The following is a 19,140-nucleotide window of genomic DNA, read 5'->3' as shown; positions in this document are numbered from 1 at the left end:
ATTTCTTTACGGAGAGAGTGATCAGACATTGGAATGGGCTGCCCAGGGAAGTAGTGGATTCTCCGTGTCTGGAGATATTTAAAAAGAGACTGGATGTGGCACTGAGTGCCATGGGCTGGGAACCGCAACGGTGGTTCAAGGGTTGGACTTGATGATCTCTGAGGTCCCTTCCAACCCAGCCAGTTCTATGATTCTATGATTATCTCCTCTGTTCTCAGGGTTGGACTCTGCAGCTTCTCAAAATGACAATTTCTCTGAACAGAAAAATTATGTCTCAGCAAAACCAGAACAGGTCAGCTTCCTCTTCATTTTCTGTAAAATCATACATAACCTGTTAAGGCACCAGGCAAAAAAGAGAAATGAAAATATTCTTGCTTCAGACCAGTTACTAGGACATCCAGAAGGTGGGTGCACAATTTCCAGTATGCAAAGACAAATAAATAAAACTTGGTAGCTGCAGTGAGGAGCTCCAAATGAAGTGCTGCTGAGCCTTTGTGAGAGGGTGCTGATGAATCACAGGAGAGAAAAGGGATGCATAAGCAGTAAGAGCTGGAGGTGTTAAATAAAAAGTTAATTTCAGAAACTCCTAGAAATAGAACTAAGTCAGCAATGAGATTCCAGAGGAATATAGGAAGTAAAAAAGTAAATTTAGAACAAAATTTTTCAAGGCATGCAAGATACAGCCATACTTGGGAAAGTCTGAGCCAACACATCAACACAGGATTAGTGGATGAATGTGTATTTGCAAAAAAACCACAACTCCTACAAACTCCTACATGGTCTGTGACAAGTAAAATCTGACTAAGGAAGCCCAGTCAGTGCCTCTAAGATCCTTGGAAGGTTTCCATGTGTGTGCTTGCATTTACTGTGGCAGCACCTAGAGGACAACTGCTGACAAACCAGGCTCCAACATCATGAATTTGTACAGCATCCACCAAAGTCAGGACCCAGAAGTGAAACTAAGGCAACACAGGTTTGCTAACAGGAGGTCCCCAGGGGACAGAAAAACTCTGTTTACAGCATGAATCCCCTACAGAAAACACTAAATGAACAAGTCCTCTTCCCTACACTTTCAGGGGTAAACTTTACCCCTAAGCCTTCAACCACAATAGCCTTCAACCATTTAGAACTAAATGGTTCAAAACTTGCCAGTGAAGCAATTCTCAGCAAATGAAAAGACCTTCAAGGCATCAAACTGGAAGCTCTGAAGCTGGTATTATAGAGAAAAGAACACAGCAGCTGGTTAAAAGACAAGAAACAGTTTGTATACCTCAGGAAATGCTTACAGCTAGTCACTCAGAACAGAGGCATTTGCTGAAATAATAGCCATAAATAAATCATCTTAAAGGCAAGTCATATTTCAAGCTAAGTTCAGGTCAGACTAAATGTGTTATCAGTGCTTGAATTTCCACAGCATGCCACTCAAATTGCTCCACTTTTATTAGCAAACTTATGCTAATTCATATTAGGGTAATTTCTTTGTTTTATTACCTTGTAGTAAAGGCCTGAAGTGTTGCTCAAGGTCAAACAAAAAACTGACAGCAGAGCTAATAACAGAATCTAGATTCTGTTACTGCCCCAAGTCCTGTGGTTTTAGTGTTAGTCAGGCTGGTTCTTCACCTCTGCTGCACTGAGGTTTTTTTTTTCTAAAGGTGGATTCAAACCAGCAGACTTGGACTAGAAGTGACTGACTCTGGGAAGACCTTGTGCAACAGGAAAGCAGAGTAAGGAAGCCAAGACACAGCAGGTAAAATACAAGTTTTTTTGAAAAATTGTTTTCTGTTTTACAAGCAAATGTTTGTACAGAGGTTGGTGGAACACAAGCAGACAAAAATAAGTGAAACAGGAGACAAAGGGTTTGGTCATAAAGCCAAAACTTAATAAAAGGGCAGTAACTAGAGATATTCACAGCATCAATCAACTACAGGCCTATACCCCCTCCCCCCCACACCCAGTACATGTGTATAGCAGGAAAAAGACATCCAGCATCAGCCTTCAGACAGCTCAAATGCCCTGAGAGCTCACTTCCACTTTAGCATCTGTACAATTCCAGCTGCAATGGAGCAGAGACAGCTCCCACCACTGCAACCACCTCTTGCCAACTCTTCTATCACATTCTGTTCCCCAGAAAAAAAGCAAACATAAAACCAGTAGCAGAGAGTATTACTTTACAATAGATTAAAAATATATATATATATATAGTTAGAATTGTAGTGTTTAGCTGTTTAGTTTGTAAACTCTTCAGATTTTGATCCAAGAATTTTTCTGTTGAAAACTGTGAAACTTTCACTGGCACTCCTCAAAAAAAAAACCCAAACCAACCCCAGATGAACCCTGATGTTTTTTGACTTACAGAGAGAGCAAATGCCAGCTTTGAATCAGTCAAACAAAAGGTTAGTGACCTACAGGTGACATTAGAGGAAGTGAGAATCTGAGAGCTGGCCAGATAGAAGAATTGAGCTTTCCTCAGTTCTACCTACAGCACTTTAGTAATGAGCTGTAACCAGTTATCCCCAGGTAGTTCTAGCACAGACTGCCTGACAGCAGAGAGCTCCTTCAAGCAGTCCACTCATTCTGTTTCAAATAGCTGAGAATTTTCTATTGTTCCTCCTTCTATTTCCCTGGGTTAAATGTGTATTTCCTTTGGGTTCTGGGAAGAAAGACAAAATGCATTCCTTGTTACTTTAGTCTCCATTCTGGCAGAGAAAGTATTGTCCTGGAGTCAGGAGACAACAAATTAGATGCCAAGTGTCCAGTGACCCCAAATCACTCTGGAGTGCAGAGACAGAGGACTTACAAGAGCAAAGCTGTAATTCTGAGATACCATCAGGGAAGAGAAGCATAACAGCACACAGTCCTTTTCCAAAGCTTCCCACTTATTGTGGATGCAGCACAGGGACTCCATGATGAAGCACCAGGACAAGGAAAGCAGAAATACAAAGCATTTCCTCAGCAGTGGGTTTTTAAAAGAACAAAATAATCTGAAAGCTCAAAAAAAAAAAAAAGCAAAACCAGGATCCCCAGAGCAATAAGCAGAATTGTGCAATTCAAAACCACACAGACGTGACTCTTTACTTTCAAAGGGCTTTATATTACAAAAAAATGTCACAACGAATGTGAAAAATCCATTCAATGAGGCTTGTTTCCAGTCTGCTAGGAAAGCTACTTTTCTCTTCCTTATTCCCAGCCCACTGCTGAAAACATGATTGCCAAAACAGTGACACCTCGAGCTAGATTTTTAAAATCAAACTTGCTCTGCCAGATCCAGTACTCTGAACTTGTCCAGGTTGTAGAAACAAGCCTTCACCACTCTGCCTCCAAAGTATCTTCCATTGAGATCCACAACAGCTGGAATTGAAACAAAAAACAGGTCAGCAAGCAGCAATTCCAAAAAAATAAACACTTCTGTAGCTACACAGTCTGATCAGTGAGACTGTTAAATCTCTCTACAAAAGTTAACTTTGAGATTCACAGGACACAATTTAGTATCCTACCTTTGATGGCAGATTCAACCCGTTCAAACTCTAAAAATATTCTTACAGCTTCATCATCAGGGGCACCAGGAATCTGGAACAGAACAAAACCAGAAGTAATTAGAGCAGTAGCAAAAATACTGCCTTAAATTGCTGTTTTCACAAACGTATTGAAGAGAACACAATAAAAAGGTTCCAAACCCACAATATCCAGAGATCTTTGCCCAGTTTCTGACATTAAAAGTTTGTATGACATACAGAGCAAAGAACCCTGTGAAAACTTTTAATTCATGACCCTTCTCTTAGGCAGCAATAAACAAGCCTGTCACGAGGGACAAGAACCCAATTTGCTTTCAAAGCAGCCCAAAAGAGAGACAGATTCTCTCTTACCTCAAAGATGACACATTTCCCAACCTTGCCATATTTCTCACATTCCTCCTTAGTTTCAACTTCCAGATCTTCATCCACCTCTCCAGCACCCACCATGTTCTGAAAGTTCACAGAATAAATGTAACTCATTTAATGTACAACTCTGTAGGCAAATCACAGAAACATGCAGCTGTGACCACGAATATTTTAAGCTTCTATTTATCAGTCAAGAACCACTGGAGGAGACAGCTCTCTGGTACTAAGACAAGGTAACATTATGAGCTGTAGCAGTGTTTGATTTACTGTCACAACTTTTTTCTCAAGAAGAGTCATATTTTCTCCATAGCACAAAGCACTGGGAAGGTGCAGGCCAGAACTGTCTGAATTGCACAGACACTGTAACAGGGACACACAGGTTGAAACATTTCAGGCAGTCACACATGCTACAAACACCAAGATGTGTTTTCTGACTCTCAACTTACCCTCAGCAAGACCACTTTAGTTGGGCATTTCAGTATCTCAGTCAGTGGGTTAGAATCTGCTTTCTTGCCTGTTTCTGCAACAGTGAATCATGGAATAATTTAAGATTATAGCTCACTTTTCTTAGAATCTTACTGCTATCAAATAATGGAATAAAAGCCACAAAATGTACTTTCATTCTTGTGATGAAGAGCCATTCAGAACTCAAAGCAGCTTGGGAAGACAGTAAGAGAAAAAAATCACTTCTGCAGAATGTGAATTACACTAAAATAGAGGCAATATATTATTGCTTTCATATGAACAATTTATAAGTTCAGAATTGTATCAGATTCCCTAGGAACTAAAAATCAGCTCTCCTGTCTTCCAGCACTCTTCTTCCAACCCTGTTCAGGCAAAGGTGCTGCTCCAGCAGATGTTGTCTCTAGATCAGACAACCACAGAGAAATGAAAGCTGTTATCTAATGCACATGATAAACAGCCAGCAAGAGCAGAGCAGGACAACCCCTTCAGAAGTACAACTGATGGAGGAAGAGAATGATGAGCTAAAAAACCCAACATGAATAGAGGACCACTTAAAAGATAAATTTCCACAAACAGAACATGAGCCATTCTTCCATCTCTAACTGGTACTTTCTGCAAGGACAGATGGGAAGCAAAAAAACTAGGACCTTCCACTGAGCCTGAACTATTGCTTTTCCTTGACCATTTTTCACAAACTTATAGGTATAGGACAAAATTACCTTTCTCTGCAGCTTCACCAACAATGATCTTGCCACCCCTCTTGCTTGTTTTCTCTACTGACAGTGCTGTGCTCAGCCCCTGTTCATGCTTCCCCAGTCCCTGGCCCTCTCTGAAACCATACTTCTGCATGATTTTATGAGCCACTGTTCCTCTGCAAAAAGAAAAAGCATCAGTTAGTGAAGGTTTCTTACACAAAGCATTAACACAGCATTTCTCCTGAGTGCTCAAATATTCTACCCTCCTAAAATCTCATTACACAGACTCTGAAAACTTAAGACCTTCTACATGACTCAACAACCTAAAAATTTCACAGCACCCTGAAGAGATTTATAGTATTACCTTTGAATCACAGGCTGAAGAGTTGGCACAGGAGTTGATTAAATAAAATTTGTGTGTAATTTCACAAATACAACCCAACTTTCATTAGCAGTGCAAGTCAGCACCATACACTCTGTTGAATGGTCTGGGTTGGAATAGTTGTTTAGAGATCAAGTCCAACCCCTCTTGCCACTGGCTGGGGCATCTTTCACTAAATCAGACTGCTGATAGTAAATCACAAATCAGATTAGACACAAGTCTATTTTGTTCTGTTTCTTATCTTTGTCAGTGGTTGGTATCAAAAACTTGAGAGAAAAAGCAGGTGTGATATAATCTACTTTCCACATGAAATCACATTCCACTACCTATTTGTTCCAGGTTGGTGTAAGCTCCAGAGTATGTGGTTTTGTATTATCCTCAGTATTAATTTAAATTCCATCTTTCTGAATTGTCAAGAACCTATCAAGGCAATGAAGTCCCACTGAATGTATATTTAAAATCAAATATACATTGAGAGTTCTTTGGAAACCATAGGTAGACAGGTCAAGTCCCCTAGAATATGCCATAGTGTATTAATTTAAACCACAATCAATATTCCATGCTCAGTCACCCCCAATTTATCAAGGTGCACATAAGATCACACAGGAAACGTGGGATCATTGTACTGCATGATACATGACTATTTTCTAAGCACACTACATAAAAGAGAAAGACACTAAAAAAGGCTAAAAAGTCTGGCTATGTAATACTGAAAGGTTAAAATACTAAATATTTTAGTATATTACTAAATATATTACTAAATATTTAGTATATTCTGGCTACAGAATAAATAGTAGTCAATTTTGTGGCCAAAGACAGGCAGGTTAAGTCACATTTTTAGCACTTCCTTCAATGAAATGAAGGTCCCAGGGTATTGTTAACTCGAGGTGGTAACAACAGATCAATTAGTTCAGATGTACTGAGTTTGGTTATCTTGTTTCTATCAACAAATGCATCAAAAATTGTCTTGAAAATGAGTGGAAAAGCAGTGTGCTCATGTCACAGACACTTCTCTGTCTGTGCTCATCCTGGGTACAGTTTTAACTATGCTGAGGCTGCACTTCCACAACACCCAGTGTGACTGACAAAAGGACAATCTTTAACCACTCCACCTTTTAAATGAGGTCTCTAAGCTGTTCCTAATTATAAATTTGACTTCAGTTTGTTGCCACAGCACTAACACACGATGCTAATCCAAGGCAGAAAAGCAAACAGACAGATCTGCAGCCACAGCTGCTGCATTCATGCAAATATGCTTTGAATTTTTGAACAAACAAACAAAGCAGAGCTGAAATAATTCACCCACTGGCACACAGCAGATTTAAGGCAAAGCTGGGAAATAAACCCAGAGGAGCTGTCATGCCATCTGTGTTCTCCTGTACATTACATTACCTGGGCTTATACAAGCCATGAACACTTTATACTGGAGTGTGGCTTCAGCAATCACTTAAAATCACAGCCTAGAAGCACCTCAAGTGTGTTTCTCCCTGCCAAATAAATCCAAAGATTTTTCTGCACCCTGCCAGTTAGGACTCTACGCACCCATACTGACTACAGACATGGAACAGGTTATGTTCTTCTCTCTTTCAACCTTTGGTTTCCACCACCTTCTAAGGCCTTTTTCCACAAAATGTGCACAAGTCAGATATTTACCCCATGTTAGCAAGGAAAGAGTTGCTAGGTCCTGTGGGGGAACGAGGTCTTTCTGGCTCATCATACACTGGGGGAGGAATGGCTGCTTTGGAAGATGGTGCCCGAGGTCTTGACTCCTCTTCAAATGGAAATGATGCTACAGCTGAAGAAAACAGGTTTGCTTTTTTTAGTAAAATACTTCACTACCTGCCTATTATGAATGCTAAAGCACTAAGCTTTCAATTTAATTAATTTACAGACAACTCTTCATCTGCAACTTGTACTTTTTTTCTGATTTAATATTGCCAAACTACGAAAAAAAGTCTTCCACATAAATCCAAACCAGAAGAATGTTTCCTTTGCACATGCTGCTTTAATATACTCTTCACCTCTCTCTCAGAAACAGAATTTAAATTATCCTGGATTTTCCTCACTGGATAGAGAGCAAGTTCGACCAGTGCATTATTAACCTCTTATCAAATGGAGAAAAGGAACATTAAGAGGCCACCTGCACTACAATGAGTTTTATCAAGGAAGAGGGAAAGCAAAATGAAAAGCCCCATGGATCAGACACAGAATTATGACAAAATTGGATCAACACACACAGCTTGGAGCCTGAGGACTGGGAAGGAAAGCACACTGTGCATTCACACAAAAAAGAAACCAGTCTATCAAAAAGAATGAATGCAACTCAGAGCAAAGTATTCCCACAGCCTTAAGAGAGCTCACTGACAATTGCTGAACTGCAACTTTTCCTGGGGGATACATTTTCCTCCAAATATATCCTGGAGATATGTATCTCACTGTATCTGTGTATAAATATCTCAATCAATACTCATTAAACTACCTTCCACTGACAAGGCACATAAAAAAATTGTAAAAAACAAAAAACCAAAACAAACCTTGCAGAACACAAAAGGAAATATGCAGAACACACTTTTGAATATACTTAGGACTTTCAGACTTGAGTTAATTTTAGATTATTTTCTTGTGAACCAGTATTTGAATCTTACCAAATAAAATGTCAAGATGTGAAGATCACATGTGGAAAAAAAATCCTATTTAAGCAGCAGATGGATTGGACTATGGGACTTCTGCTACAGCAATGCTTTTGTTTAAAGTAGAAACAGATTGGCTATAGCAGTACTGGGATCAATAGACTGAATAAAGGAATATTAGAACTAATTGTAGAAATGTTTAAGATTTGGACAAATCTAAAACTGCCTGACATAAGTTGACTTAGCACATGTAGCTGGAGTAATAAGATCTCAATTTTAATTAAACTTCAGCTGAACTCCTATGACTGAACCTTTGTTAGACTTTTACTCTGCCACCTGGAATAATATTGAAACAAGACGTAGACAATGAGATTATTACTCAAAATTAACAATGGTAAAATGGACTAACTGAAATTTAAGTTGAAGCAACTGGATTCCTGAAGAATTATCCTGACCAGAAGTAACTGGAGGAGAAGGAATGGAAACTGTCCTGACAGAAAGTGAACAGGGACCTTTGGACAGGGAAGGGTAAAAGCAGAGAAAGGGAAGATACAATAATCAAAGATAACTGGATGAACAGTGACATTCACATCTTGTGAACAAGTGCATGGTCAGACTGTGAGACCCTCAATGGCAGAGGTAAACTTGGGCAAGGTCCTTCTCCAGGTGTGTTCTGATCTCCAGACAGAACCTAGGGTCCAAACTTTTCTTTACAGTCAGAGGCTGCAACTGGATCCAGCCACACCTAAATTCCTGAGTGAGGATTTTAGAAAGCAAGGGAACCCAGTTTGGATCTCACTACTTGCCAGGGGGGGTCTTCCCAGACTCTTCTTCAACCCTTTTCTCAGTTTTTTCCAGCCTTGCTTTGAGCATCAAGTAATAAGCAGTACAAAGTTTTCCTTGTGAGATCTTGTCACGTTTTGAAACTTCTCCCCCTCAGGATATTTCTGCCATTTCCAGCCCATATTTACTTTTTCTTGACAACACTCAGTTGCTCCTAATTATTTACTTTAAAAAAATCTTTCTGCTTTTAATGTTTACACACTTCAAATGCTTTCAGTATACCATTCATTTACTCCATCAAGCTTCACTTGATTTGAATGTCCACATTAAAAAAAAAAAAAACAGGACTCCAAAGTTGTTTTTTTCTTACAGCAAGGTTCTGCCATCTAGTGGACAACTGAAATATTCAAGCTGTCTTCACTGAGGGAAACCCCAGCCCACACACAATTCTTTAGCAAATACTGTATCCCTTAAAAACTTACAAAAATCTGCCTGTAGTGCACAACCTCTTCAGAAAATGTAACTATAAAGCACATCCTAAAGCAAAGGGTAATGGAAAAACTCCCCTCTCCCTGCTGTGGTGAGTTCTCTACCCAGAGAAACCCATCTGCAACACTTTATTTCACATCAGAAATGAGTAACTGAACTTGGTTGTACCAGACCAGCTTGCCAAAACTCTTCTCTGTTCTTGAGGATTCTTTCTGCATTGCTAGAAATGTAAAGTGCAGGTTCCCCACAGCTTCCCCTTCTGTCAACAAAGCAGTACTACAAATTCTCCTGCCAAAAAGAACCATATGGGAAGAGTGGCTGGCAGCTGACAAGGTTGAGTGATCAAGGCACAACACTGCTAGGTTGTAGAGAAGAGGATTTTGCTGTACTCACGTTCTTTGTCCTTCTCAACAAGTGAAGTGGGAGGTGCAATGGCAGCTCCTCCCATACCTACAGACAAAAAAGAAGAGAACACATTTGTGTGATCAGCTGCTCAAAATACCTTCACTAAATCTTAACACAGCTGCTGGCTCCTCACCAGCCAATTCTCAGCAAGCATCTCAAACAAACAGAAAACCAGCAAGAGAGCTGCCTGGAGAGTTGTAGTAGTGGTGAACTAGAACTGAATGAAAAGCACATCAAGGGAGACAACATCAAACTGCAGTGATGTGCTGCATATGGGGTCTGTCTTAAGGATGTTTCACAGGATTTCCAAATTAAAGACTACAGTGAAGCAAACCTTCAGTTCTAAAATTGCTCAAATTAAATGATAAAGACAATCAGTTCAAAATTAACTATGCTTTCAAAAGAGTATAAAGTACTAAGTCCCTTCCATATTTAATAAGGGATGTTCCAATGTGGTCCCAAGCTCCCAAGGCAGAGCAAATATTTTAAATGTCCCCTGTCAGAAATTCTCTTTTACAACAGACTTGAATTATTTACTGTAACTTTGATGTGGAAAGAGAATAAAGTGCAATTTTCTTCATGCAGTGATGTAGCTCATCACCCAGAGCTACATCTTCTGATTAGTTCTAAGGGCATTCAAGCAACAAATGCAGAAATGGTGAGCTTTTATAGCAAAAACTCAACAGTAATCCTCAGAGCCTGATTTCACCTCATGCCACACTGCTTCCCTGGAGCTACATCATGCAGGAACTTAAAACAGGTATTTACAAACTAATGTAAAAAGAGGTCTTTCCACAGACAGCTTGGCTGTTAACCATCTGCTTCCACAGAAACAACAGCTTTCTGCATACAACATTTATGGTGTAATGAAATGCTATTTTATTCTGAGGGCTTAGAAAAAAACAGCATATTGAGACAAACAGATTCTATGAACTGTGAATATCCCCCCTGCCCTTTTTCTGCTCTTTCCTCATCAAAAACATAAACAGCTCCCTTACTTCTTTTTCGTCTCTCCCTTTCATAATCTTCATCTTCATCAGAATCTGGATCTGGTCTTCTTGAAAACCCACTGGCTTCATGTCTGTCTTTACGCCTTCTAGGAGAAACAGAAAGTTAGGATAAGAAACTACCTTACTAGTGGTTTACATCATGTTTAAGCAGATTATTGAGAAGTAAGCTTGGCAATTAAAATGAGATTCAGGCAAGTGTGACAGAACTTTGAACATTTAGGTTAGAAATGCTTCAAGTGGAATTGCTGTTTCCACTCCAACTGTTATTTACTGTATCATGAAATTACTCTTTTTAACATTTTAAGAAAAGGAGAAGTGTTTTCTGCAAAGAGCTAAGCACATAACTTGGGGGATAAATCAGATCTCAGTCCCAGCACAACCATCAGAACTGTGCCACAAGATTCTAAAATCAGCCCTACTGTGAAACCAGGCAGAATTTCTGAATCTCTACACTGTACATTTAAACCAAACATTTACTCTGTTCAAACACCTGGGTTACTGCAGAGCACAAATCTGATGCAGGTTTGGCTCAGCTTGTTTTCTCAGCTTTAAGTTATAATGTGTAATGTATTTTTCACTTCCTCTCTCCAATTTTATCTCTAAAACCTACCCTCTTGGCCCACATTTCAGTTACAAGCTTCACTAAAAAGCAATCAATGCTGAAGCTGTGGAAATGACAGCCCAGATTTCTAAGATCTTGCTTGCTAGTTGAAGTGTAACAGAGCCTCAGGCAATCCTCCTCCTCCTCCAGAACAAGAAAGATATAACTGAGAGAAGACACAGAAGTCCTGATTACTAAAAATATTAAATAATTTCCACAGTCTAAACAGAGTAACAGAAAAATATCCCTCTTGTAATTCCTTAGACTTCAGATGATACACACCATGATGAAGCTGACTTAATTAACTTAAGCCAAGCAAATATAATCTTCCTGCCTGGCAAGCAGATTTCAATAGAATGCAGAATCTACATTCAATTTCTTTAATATGATTAGAGAGGTTTCTTATAGGGAAAGGGCATTGAGATAATTAAGTAGTATTTTCTTTTGTCCAGAGACAGAGGAGTAAAAAATAGATAATTAACTTATCCAATTTGAATGCAGAATACTGACATAGAAAACACAACTATGCCTCTCAAAGGCTGTGCTGGTTGCATCTTTAAAACTGAATGCAGGAATGTATTACTTTAGAGCATTTAAATGCAGAAAAAAAAAAAAAGAAAAAAAGAAAAGAAAAAAAGATTAAAAAATAATAATAAAAAAAAAAATTAAAAAAAAGACTTATTAATCATTGGGTGTTGAAAGATATTTCTGTAGTTACATTATACTTGCAAGAAATGCTCTAAAATACCTGCAAGATCAGGGTCTGACAATGATACCTGAAGTACCCAAGTACTGCTGCTACTATTGAGACAGAAACACCTGGAAAACAGACAAACCTTACAAATGTGTTTTGGCTTGTCCATGACAAGGTGTTTCCCTTTCTCCTTTCCTTTTCCCTTTTCCCCTTTCCCTTTTTTTGTCCATGACAAGCCAAAGAGGCTGTGAATTCTGCATCCTTAGGTGATTTTAGCAAGAGCTTCCAGACACATTAAAACCACTGCTCTTGCTTCCACAAGCATAAAGTATTCTTCACAAAACCATTGAGGATTTCCCTGAAGCTGTTTAGACAGATATAAGAAACCAACTGATGTTTCTATTCTTTATCTCATTGCCAATATGCCATGAGTTACATCAAAACTTACTTTTCTCTCTCTTCAATCTCCTTTTGCCTCTCGAGCTCACGCTGCCTCTGCCTTTCCTCTCTTTGCCTTTTCACCACTTTTTCATAGTCATTTGGGAACATGGGATCATACTCATCTGCCAAAGGAATCAACACATCTCCTGCAGAAAAGCCACTAGGCACAGGGTCCTTAAAAAAGAAAAAGAAGGTTTTTTCAGCCTGGGATTTGAGAACAACATTGAGTTGGACACCATGAGTTTAACATTTCCTTCCCACCCCAAACATAAAGCTCAATTCCCAACTTCTCTAGTGGCAGGGAATCCCCTAATCCCAACAGTGCCAGAAGTTTTTATTAAGTTTTATATTAAAACTAGTATGTCACCCAGTCTCTCACTATCTCAATTTTTTCCATGAAGAAACAATCAACCCCACCTCCTCTCCCTGCCAAATATGAAGCAGCAGCAAATCAGTGTGGACAAGAGTTTTTCAAAGCTCATTAATTAATTATTAGAAGTGTAATGACATCTTGCTGTTGCAACCATTTGCAAGGGCTCCTCTCACACAACCTCATCAGTCTCTCTCATTATCTGCTATTATTATCAGACTGGCACAGACTGTTCTTCCCTTACCTGAAAGAACTCTTTCAGAACCACCACATTTGAAAAATGTGATTTTTCAGACAGGTTTACTTTTGATTCCTTACCACAAGAAAGTAGTTTTAAAAAGTTAGGGGGGTTTCCTTTTCCCCTTTCCCTTTCCTTTCCTCTTTCCCTTCCTTTCCTCTCCTTTCCCCTTTCCTTTCCTTTTCCATTCCTTTCCTTTACCCTTTTCCTTCCCTTTTTCCCTTCCTTTCCTTTACCCTTTTCCTTCCCTTTTTCCCTTCCTTTCCTTTACCCTTTTCCTTTCCTTTCGATTCCTTTTCCCTTTGTTTCCTTTTCCCTTTTCCTTTTCCCTTTCCTTTCCCCTTTTACCCTTTCCTTTTCCCTTTTCCTTTACCCTTTCCTTTTCCTTTTCCCTTTCCTTTCCTTTTCCCTTTGCCTTTCCTTTCCCATTACCTTTTCTTTTCCCCTTTCCTTTTCCCTCTTCCTTCCCTTTTCCCTTTCCTTTCTTTTTCCTTTTCCTTTCCTTTACCCTTTTCCTTCCCCTTTTCCCTTTCCTTTTCCATTTTACCCTCTTCTTTCCTTTTCCCTTTACCTTTCCTCTTCCCTTTTACCCTTTCCTTTTCCCTCTCCCTTTTACCCTTTCCTTTTCCCTTCCCTTTTCCTTTTCCTTTCCTTCCTTTTTCCTTTCCCTTTTCCCTTTCCTTTTCACTTCCCCTTTTCCTTTCCGTTTTCCCTCCTTTCCTTTCAACACTCCTTGTTACACAGGTCCAGTTCCAACACTGGTCCCACTACAATGACATCCATTACCGACCTGACCAAATCCTTGTCTGGCAAAAGTACTTCAAAGGTGTCCAGGAGAGATACACTAAAACACTTTTATTTTAACTGCAAATTAAACTTGGTAACTTTATGTTGTTCCACATGGAAGTCTGTATGAGGCTGAAATGTTCATTAAATAAAGAACCTCTGAGCAAAGGGAGCAAATTTCACAAAATGATCACTTCTCTGACCACCAGAAAAAAGAAAATACAGAGAGCAAAGAGTTCCAACTCCAAAACACTTGTTAACAGCTGGACTTTACAGTTGTCTGGCTCTTACCTTTAACCCAGCTGCTACATGAGGTGGTGTGTCCACAATCTGTCTCTCATCAGAGGAGCTCCCTCTCTTCAGGTCAATCACTGGAGCAAGGACTGTTGTTTGTTTTGTTCTCTGACTCTGAAAAATCACCAAAACATAAAACATCTAAAAAAGACAACAGAATGGTTTTCTACAAAAAGCAGCTTTCTTTACATACTTGCAGCTGGTATCTCCTTTTTTTTTTTTACTAGGATGAAAACCACTGTCTCAAATTCTTCACAGTGCAAAGTTCAATAATCATTTCTGTCCACTCTATTAACAAATAGTTAATTTCAACATTTCTAATGAACCCTGATGGGTAACTTATGTTCTGTTGTATTTTAGTGGTAACAAAAGGCCACTTGTTTCTGAGACAGATGCTTGAAAACTATGATGAAGGAGCTGCTACACAAATACAGATCTGATGAATATTTCAAAAAAGGCTGCAGTGAAGCCAGTGCATTCCTTTCTCTTCTTGTGCTTCAGGCTTTGCTTGTGCATGCACCAGAACACACAGCCATAGGTGAATGTTCCTCAGTTTGGAGTAGGGCCAAATACACAGTAAAAATCCAGATGATCTCTTCAGAAGAGTTTGAATTGAGTGGGTTTTTTTCTTATAAACAGGCTCAGGTTTATTCCAAAGACCTTTATTGTGAAGATATACTGTTCTCCATATATCACCAGATGATAAAATACATTAATCTACTTTAAATTCCAAACTTTCTCTTTCTATTCTTGTATTATTCTACAAGTATTCTACAAGTATTATTCTATGCACACACAACATATCAGTTACACAGACAAAGAGCAGATCTAATAGAGCACCCACCTTCATGCATGTTGTTCCTATTATCAACTAAATCCTGCCCTCAATTTTAGCACCATAAATCAGGAGCAATTACAACGAAAAAAAGGCTGTGCAGGTATCTGGTATCTGTACTTAACTAAAAAAGCAGTAGTAGCAATCTTCCTTTAGAGCCTACACACCACAAAGAGCACACAAGCCCTGCCTGAATCAAAACATCAACAATGCTTAAAGAAAGGCTGAAATACTGTAGCAAGAAAAGAGAAAATGACTCTGTCAGAGATGAAGCTCCAGGAAGTAACCTGCATTCCTTCTCCCTTCCACACACATAGGAAATGCTCCCTGAAAAAATACCTAACACCCAATGCACTTTGCACTTTAGCACCAAAAGCCTTTTAAACAAGAAGCATTCCATGTCACAAACATGTAACTAACAACTGATACAAGATGCCAAGAACAGCCTGTACTGCCAGCTACAAGTCACAGCATTTTAACCAAACCCAACCCAAATTCCTTCACCTCATTCTCTTCACAGATGTGAAAATCAGCTTTTGGCTCTACTAGTTAAAAAATCTGAAGTCTACAGTGCACACATCAGCTCCTAATTCAGTTTTAATTTTGCAAGACTCCCTCTAACAGATTTCAATAAGCATCTCACCTCCCCCTCCCCTTCCTTCCTCCTCCCAACAAACTCCTGGACAAATCCCAGCAAAATTACCCCAAAGCAGAATTCTGAGGTCACAAACCTCCCTCAGTGCTCCAAACACAAAAAAAGTTTGAATAACAGAAAGCAAAAATACAAAGAGGACTATACCTTTGCCTGTGTGAGAGCTGCTTTCTTCACCTGCAACTGAGACTGTAGGAGTTTGAAATTTTTGGACCAGCCTTCTGTTTTAGAGTCACTGGTCTCAACCCCCAAGTCATCGTACAGAGACATTTTCTCTTCAGTTTAGAACTGAAAGACAAAAGGGAAAAAAAAAATCCAGATGACACAACAAACCTATGACCTGGGCTTAACTGCTACAGCTTCATGTGTGCTGGCAGTCCAGAAACCAAGCAGGTCCTGGGCTGCATCAAAAGCAGCAGAGACAGAAAGTCAAGTGAGGGGATTCTCCCCCTCTGCTCTGCTCTGCTCTTCTGAGACCCCACCTGGAGCTCTGTGTCCAGTTCTGGAGTCCCCAACACCAGAAGGGCACAGAGCTCCTGGAAGGTGTCCAGAGCAGAGCCACTCAAATGCTCAGAGGGCTGAGCACCTCCCTGGGAAGCCAGGCTGAGGGCTTGGGGTTGTTCATCCTGGAGAAGAGGAGGCTCCCAGGTGACCTTAGAGCAACCTTCCAATATCTGAAGGGGCTCCAAGAAAGCTGGGGGAGGGCTTTGGACATGGGGGGGGTAGGGAGAGGACAAGGGAAATGGGTTAAAACTTGGAGAGAAAGGGGAGATTGAGGTTGGAGATGGGGAGGAAATTCTTGAATTTGAGGGTGGGGAGAGCCTGGCCCAGGTTGTCCAAGGAAGTTGTGGCTGCCCCATCCCTGGCAGTGTCTCAGGTCAGGTTGGATGGGGCTTGGAGCAACCTGGGCTGATGGGAGGTGTCCCTGCCCATGCAGGGGGTTGGGACTGGATGAGCTTTAAGGTCCCTTCCAACCCAAACCACTCTATGAGGGCACTCTAGAGGGCATGGTGTGAAGTTGTGCCAGGGGAGGTTTAGGTTGGAGATTAGAAAGAATTTCTTTCTGGAGAGGGTGATCAGGCATTGGAATGGGCTGCCCAGGGAAGTAGTGGATTCTCCGTGTCTGGAGATATTTCAGAAGAGACTGGATGTGGCACTCAGTGCCATGGGCTGGGAACTGCAGTGGGAGTGGATCAAGGGTTGGACTTGATGATCTCTGAGGTCCCTTCCAACCCAGCCAGTTCTATGATTCTAGTTTGCATGTTTGTACACTTTATTTTTATATACTTTTTTTTCAAAGCCAGATAAAATTCAAAGTAAAAACATGTTTCTGATTAGTAGCAGGTACACCTGATTACAACAAGACTGTGTAAAACTGTCAGAAAGGCAGTGAATACTGTCCAAAATCAACAGGTGTTGGAAACTTCAGGCTTTGAAGAAGCTGTGCTGTGGTCCAGAGTGGCATTCTGAGGTTCACAAGGAAATTAAATATTATGCATCTCAGCAGCCTCACAAGTTGCAAGTCACAGGAATTCTTGTGCTGACCTTAATAACTCTCCACACAAATCTATCAACACCAATTCCAGGCACCTTTTTAAATTTCACTTTTTTTTTTTTTTGCATCACTGTAAAGAAATATTTTTCTTATTTTTCAAGTATACTTGCAGTAGTATTATTAAGCATTTCCACAGCATTTAAAGGCCTCTCACATACACAGAGCTTATATATGCATACACACTATACACACATATATATATATAAATATACATTACATATATAGAAATATACATATATATAAAACCAGCTAGGTAGCAACATCAAAAACACAACAGGGAATGTCTCATTTCGTGTAATATTGTATCTGACATGAACAGAGAGAATTTAGTGTAATGAGAGCTCTATCACCTGCAGAACAACTGTAAGCTCATTATTCAGTCTCTGATTGGCTTGAATTACAGTATCTTCACCCAAACCTTTTTTTTTTTCACCAAAACCCTTTAATTTCTTAATTTACTGCAGTATTAAACACGCCTGCAGTGACAGATTACAGATTCATCAGAAAGATCCCTGATCCCTCATTTTTTATAGAATCATAGAACAGTTTGGGTTGGAAGGGACCTAAAAGATCACCTTGTTCCAACTCCCCTGCCATGGGGAGGGACACTTCCCACTAGACAGATCTGACAGATGATTTCTGACAGATAACTATACTTGAAGGAGCCTGCCCAGCATACAGGAGGTGACTTGCTGTAGATACAACTTATCTGCATTTAAACCAGTGGGAAAAGCCTCAGATGCAGCAGGCAAGAACTATGTTACAACCCCAAAAGGTGGCAAGCTCAGCAAGAATCTTAAAAAGAACCAACAATTTAATCTTACAGTGCAATGTGAACAACCAGGGCTCAGCTGAAGAGTTCACTACAAGAAAACAGAGAAAGCTGCACTCGTTTGAAATCAATACAGCTATGGACACCGGGAGTGAAACGTATGGAGGAACATTATAATATGGGAGTGGGATTAAAACAAGGCACTACACTAATTCCAACCTGCCATAGGCGAGTAAAGTTTACAGAGCAGCAATGCAGCTGTTTTGGGGCAGATAGGAAGTACCTGCGGCACGTTATGGATGTTGGGAGGGTCCTGCCATATCGGGAAAGGGATTATCTGCCTCAACGCCCGAGAAGGGGTACAAGAGAGGAACGCACAGGGGCTATAACCGCGTTACAGGGGCTCTTATTCCCGTGCTCCATGCACACACAGGTGACCCGAGGCCTGGGACGCAGCCGAGCCGCGCAGCTGAGGGGCCCTGACCAACACCCCCCCCCCACACACATCTCCCAGGGCCTGATCACACCGGAGGGAGCACCCTCACTGCCGAGGCCACTCAGAGAGGACAACCACTCCACTCGCACTCCGCTCTACCACCCCAGACCCTCCTCAGAACCGGGACCGATCTCCCCGAACCCCCCGAGGCCCTCAGCCCGCCGCTCACCCGTCCCCGAACCGCCGCCGCCATGAGCTCGGCCGCAGAGGCCGCCGGGAAACCCCGCCCCGCGCCTGCGCGCTACACCGGTTATGGCGCCCCCTGGCGGCGGGCGGGAGGTGTGGGGGGAGCAGCGGCGCCGCATCAGGGCTTCACCCTCCCCCTAACACACACACAGAGGGGCGGGAATGGGGAGGGAAAGGGATCCCATGGGGAAACACTCGGATTCTTCACGAGTTCCTGACCGCCCCCGGCACCGGCTGCCTGAATTAGGGGGTTGGACTCTCGGCGGAAACACTCCTTTACTCGCCTGGTGCAGTGCGGGCGGGCACTGCCTGACTGAACCTCAGACTCCGGCACCTCAGAGTCCTGCGCCTCAGACCTGCTGAACCTCAGACCTACTGAACCTCAGATTCCTTCACCCCAGATTACCGCACCTCAGACCTACTGAACCTCAAATTTCTTCACCTCAGACTCCTGCACCTCAGATTCTTTCACCTGAGATTCCT

At 41.0% G+C, this 19,140-nt stretch overlaps 1 protein-coding gene across 2 annotated transcripts; it reads right to left on the bottom strand.

Annotated features, from left to right (window-relative positions):
- Window positions 1-3,070: 3,070 nt before the first annotated feature.
- RBM17 (RNA binding motif protein 17) lies at window positions 3,071-18,698 on the bottom strand. 2 transcript variants are annotated; one of them, XM_030467960.1, is made up of 12 exons: window positions 18,641-18,698; window positions 15,796-15,936; window positions 14,159-14,275; window positions 12,481-12,647; window positions 10,726-10,823; window positions 9,716-9,772; window positions 7,074-7,215; window positions 5,063-5,214; window positions 4,325-4,398; window positions 3,864-3,962; window positions 3,495-3,567; window positions 3,071-3,348 (listed from the first exon to the last, which is right to left on the bottom strand). In XM_030467960.1, exons 2-12 carry the CDS (start codon window positions 15,916-15,918, stop codon window positions 3,245-3,247), a joined length of 1,206 nt encoding a protein of 401 aa, XP_030323820.1. In that variant the 5' UTR covers window positions 15,919-15,936; window positions 18,641-18,698; the 3' UTR covers window positions 3,071-3,244. The 2 variants fall into 2 exon arrangements, with proteins under 2 accessions (XP_030323820.1, XP_030323828.1); XM_030467968.1 differs by lacking the exon at window positions 18,641-18,698 and adding an exon at window positions 18,028-18,052.
- Between the last annotated feature and the right edge of the window lie 442 nt (window positions 18,699-19,140).

The sequence above is a fragment of the Calypte anna genome, chromosome 1 (genome assembly GCF_003957555.1).
Source record: "Calypte anna isolate BGI_N300 chromosome 1, bCalAnn1_v1.p, whole genome shotgun sequence".
Classification (NCBI taxonomy): Eukaryota; Metazoa; Chordata; class Aves; order Apodiformes; family Trochilidae; genus Calypte; species Calypte anna.
The sequence above is the reverse complement of the archived record's forward strand: the minus strand, read 5'-3'. Positions and strand labels throughout refer to the sequence as shown.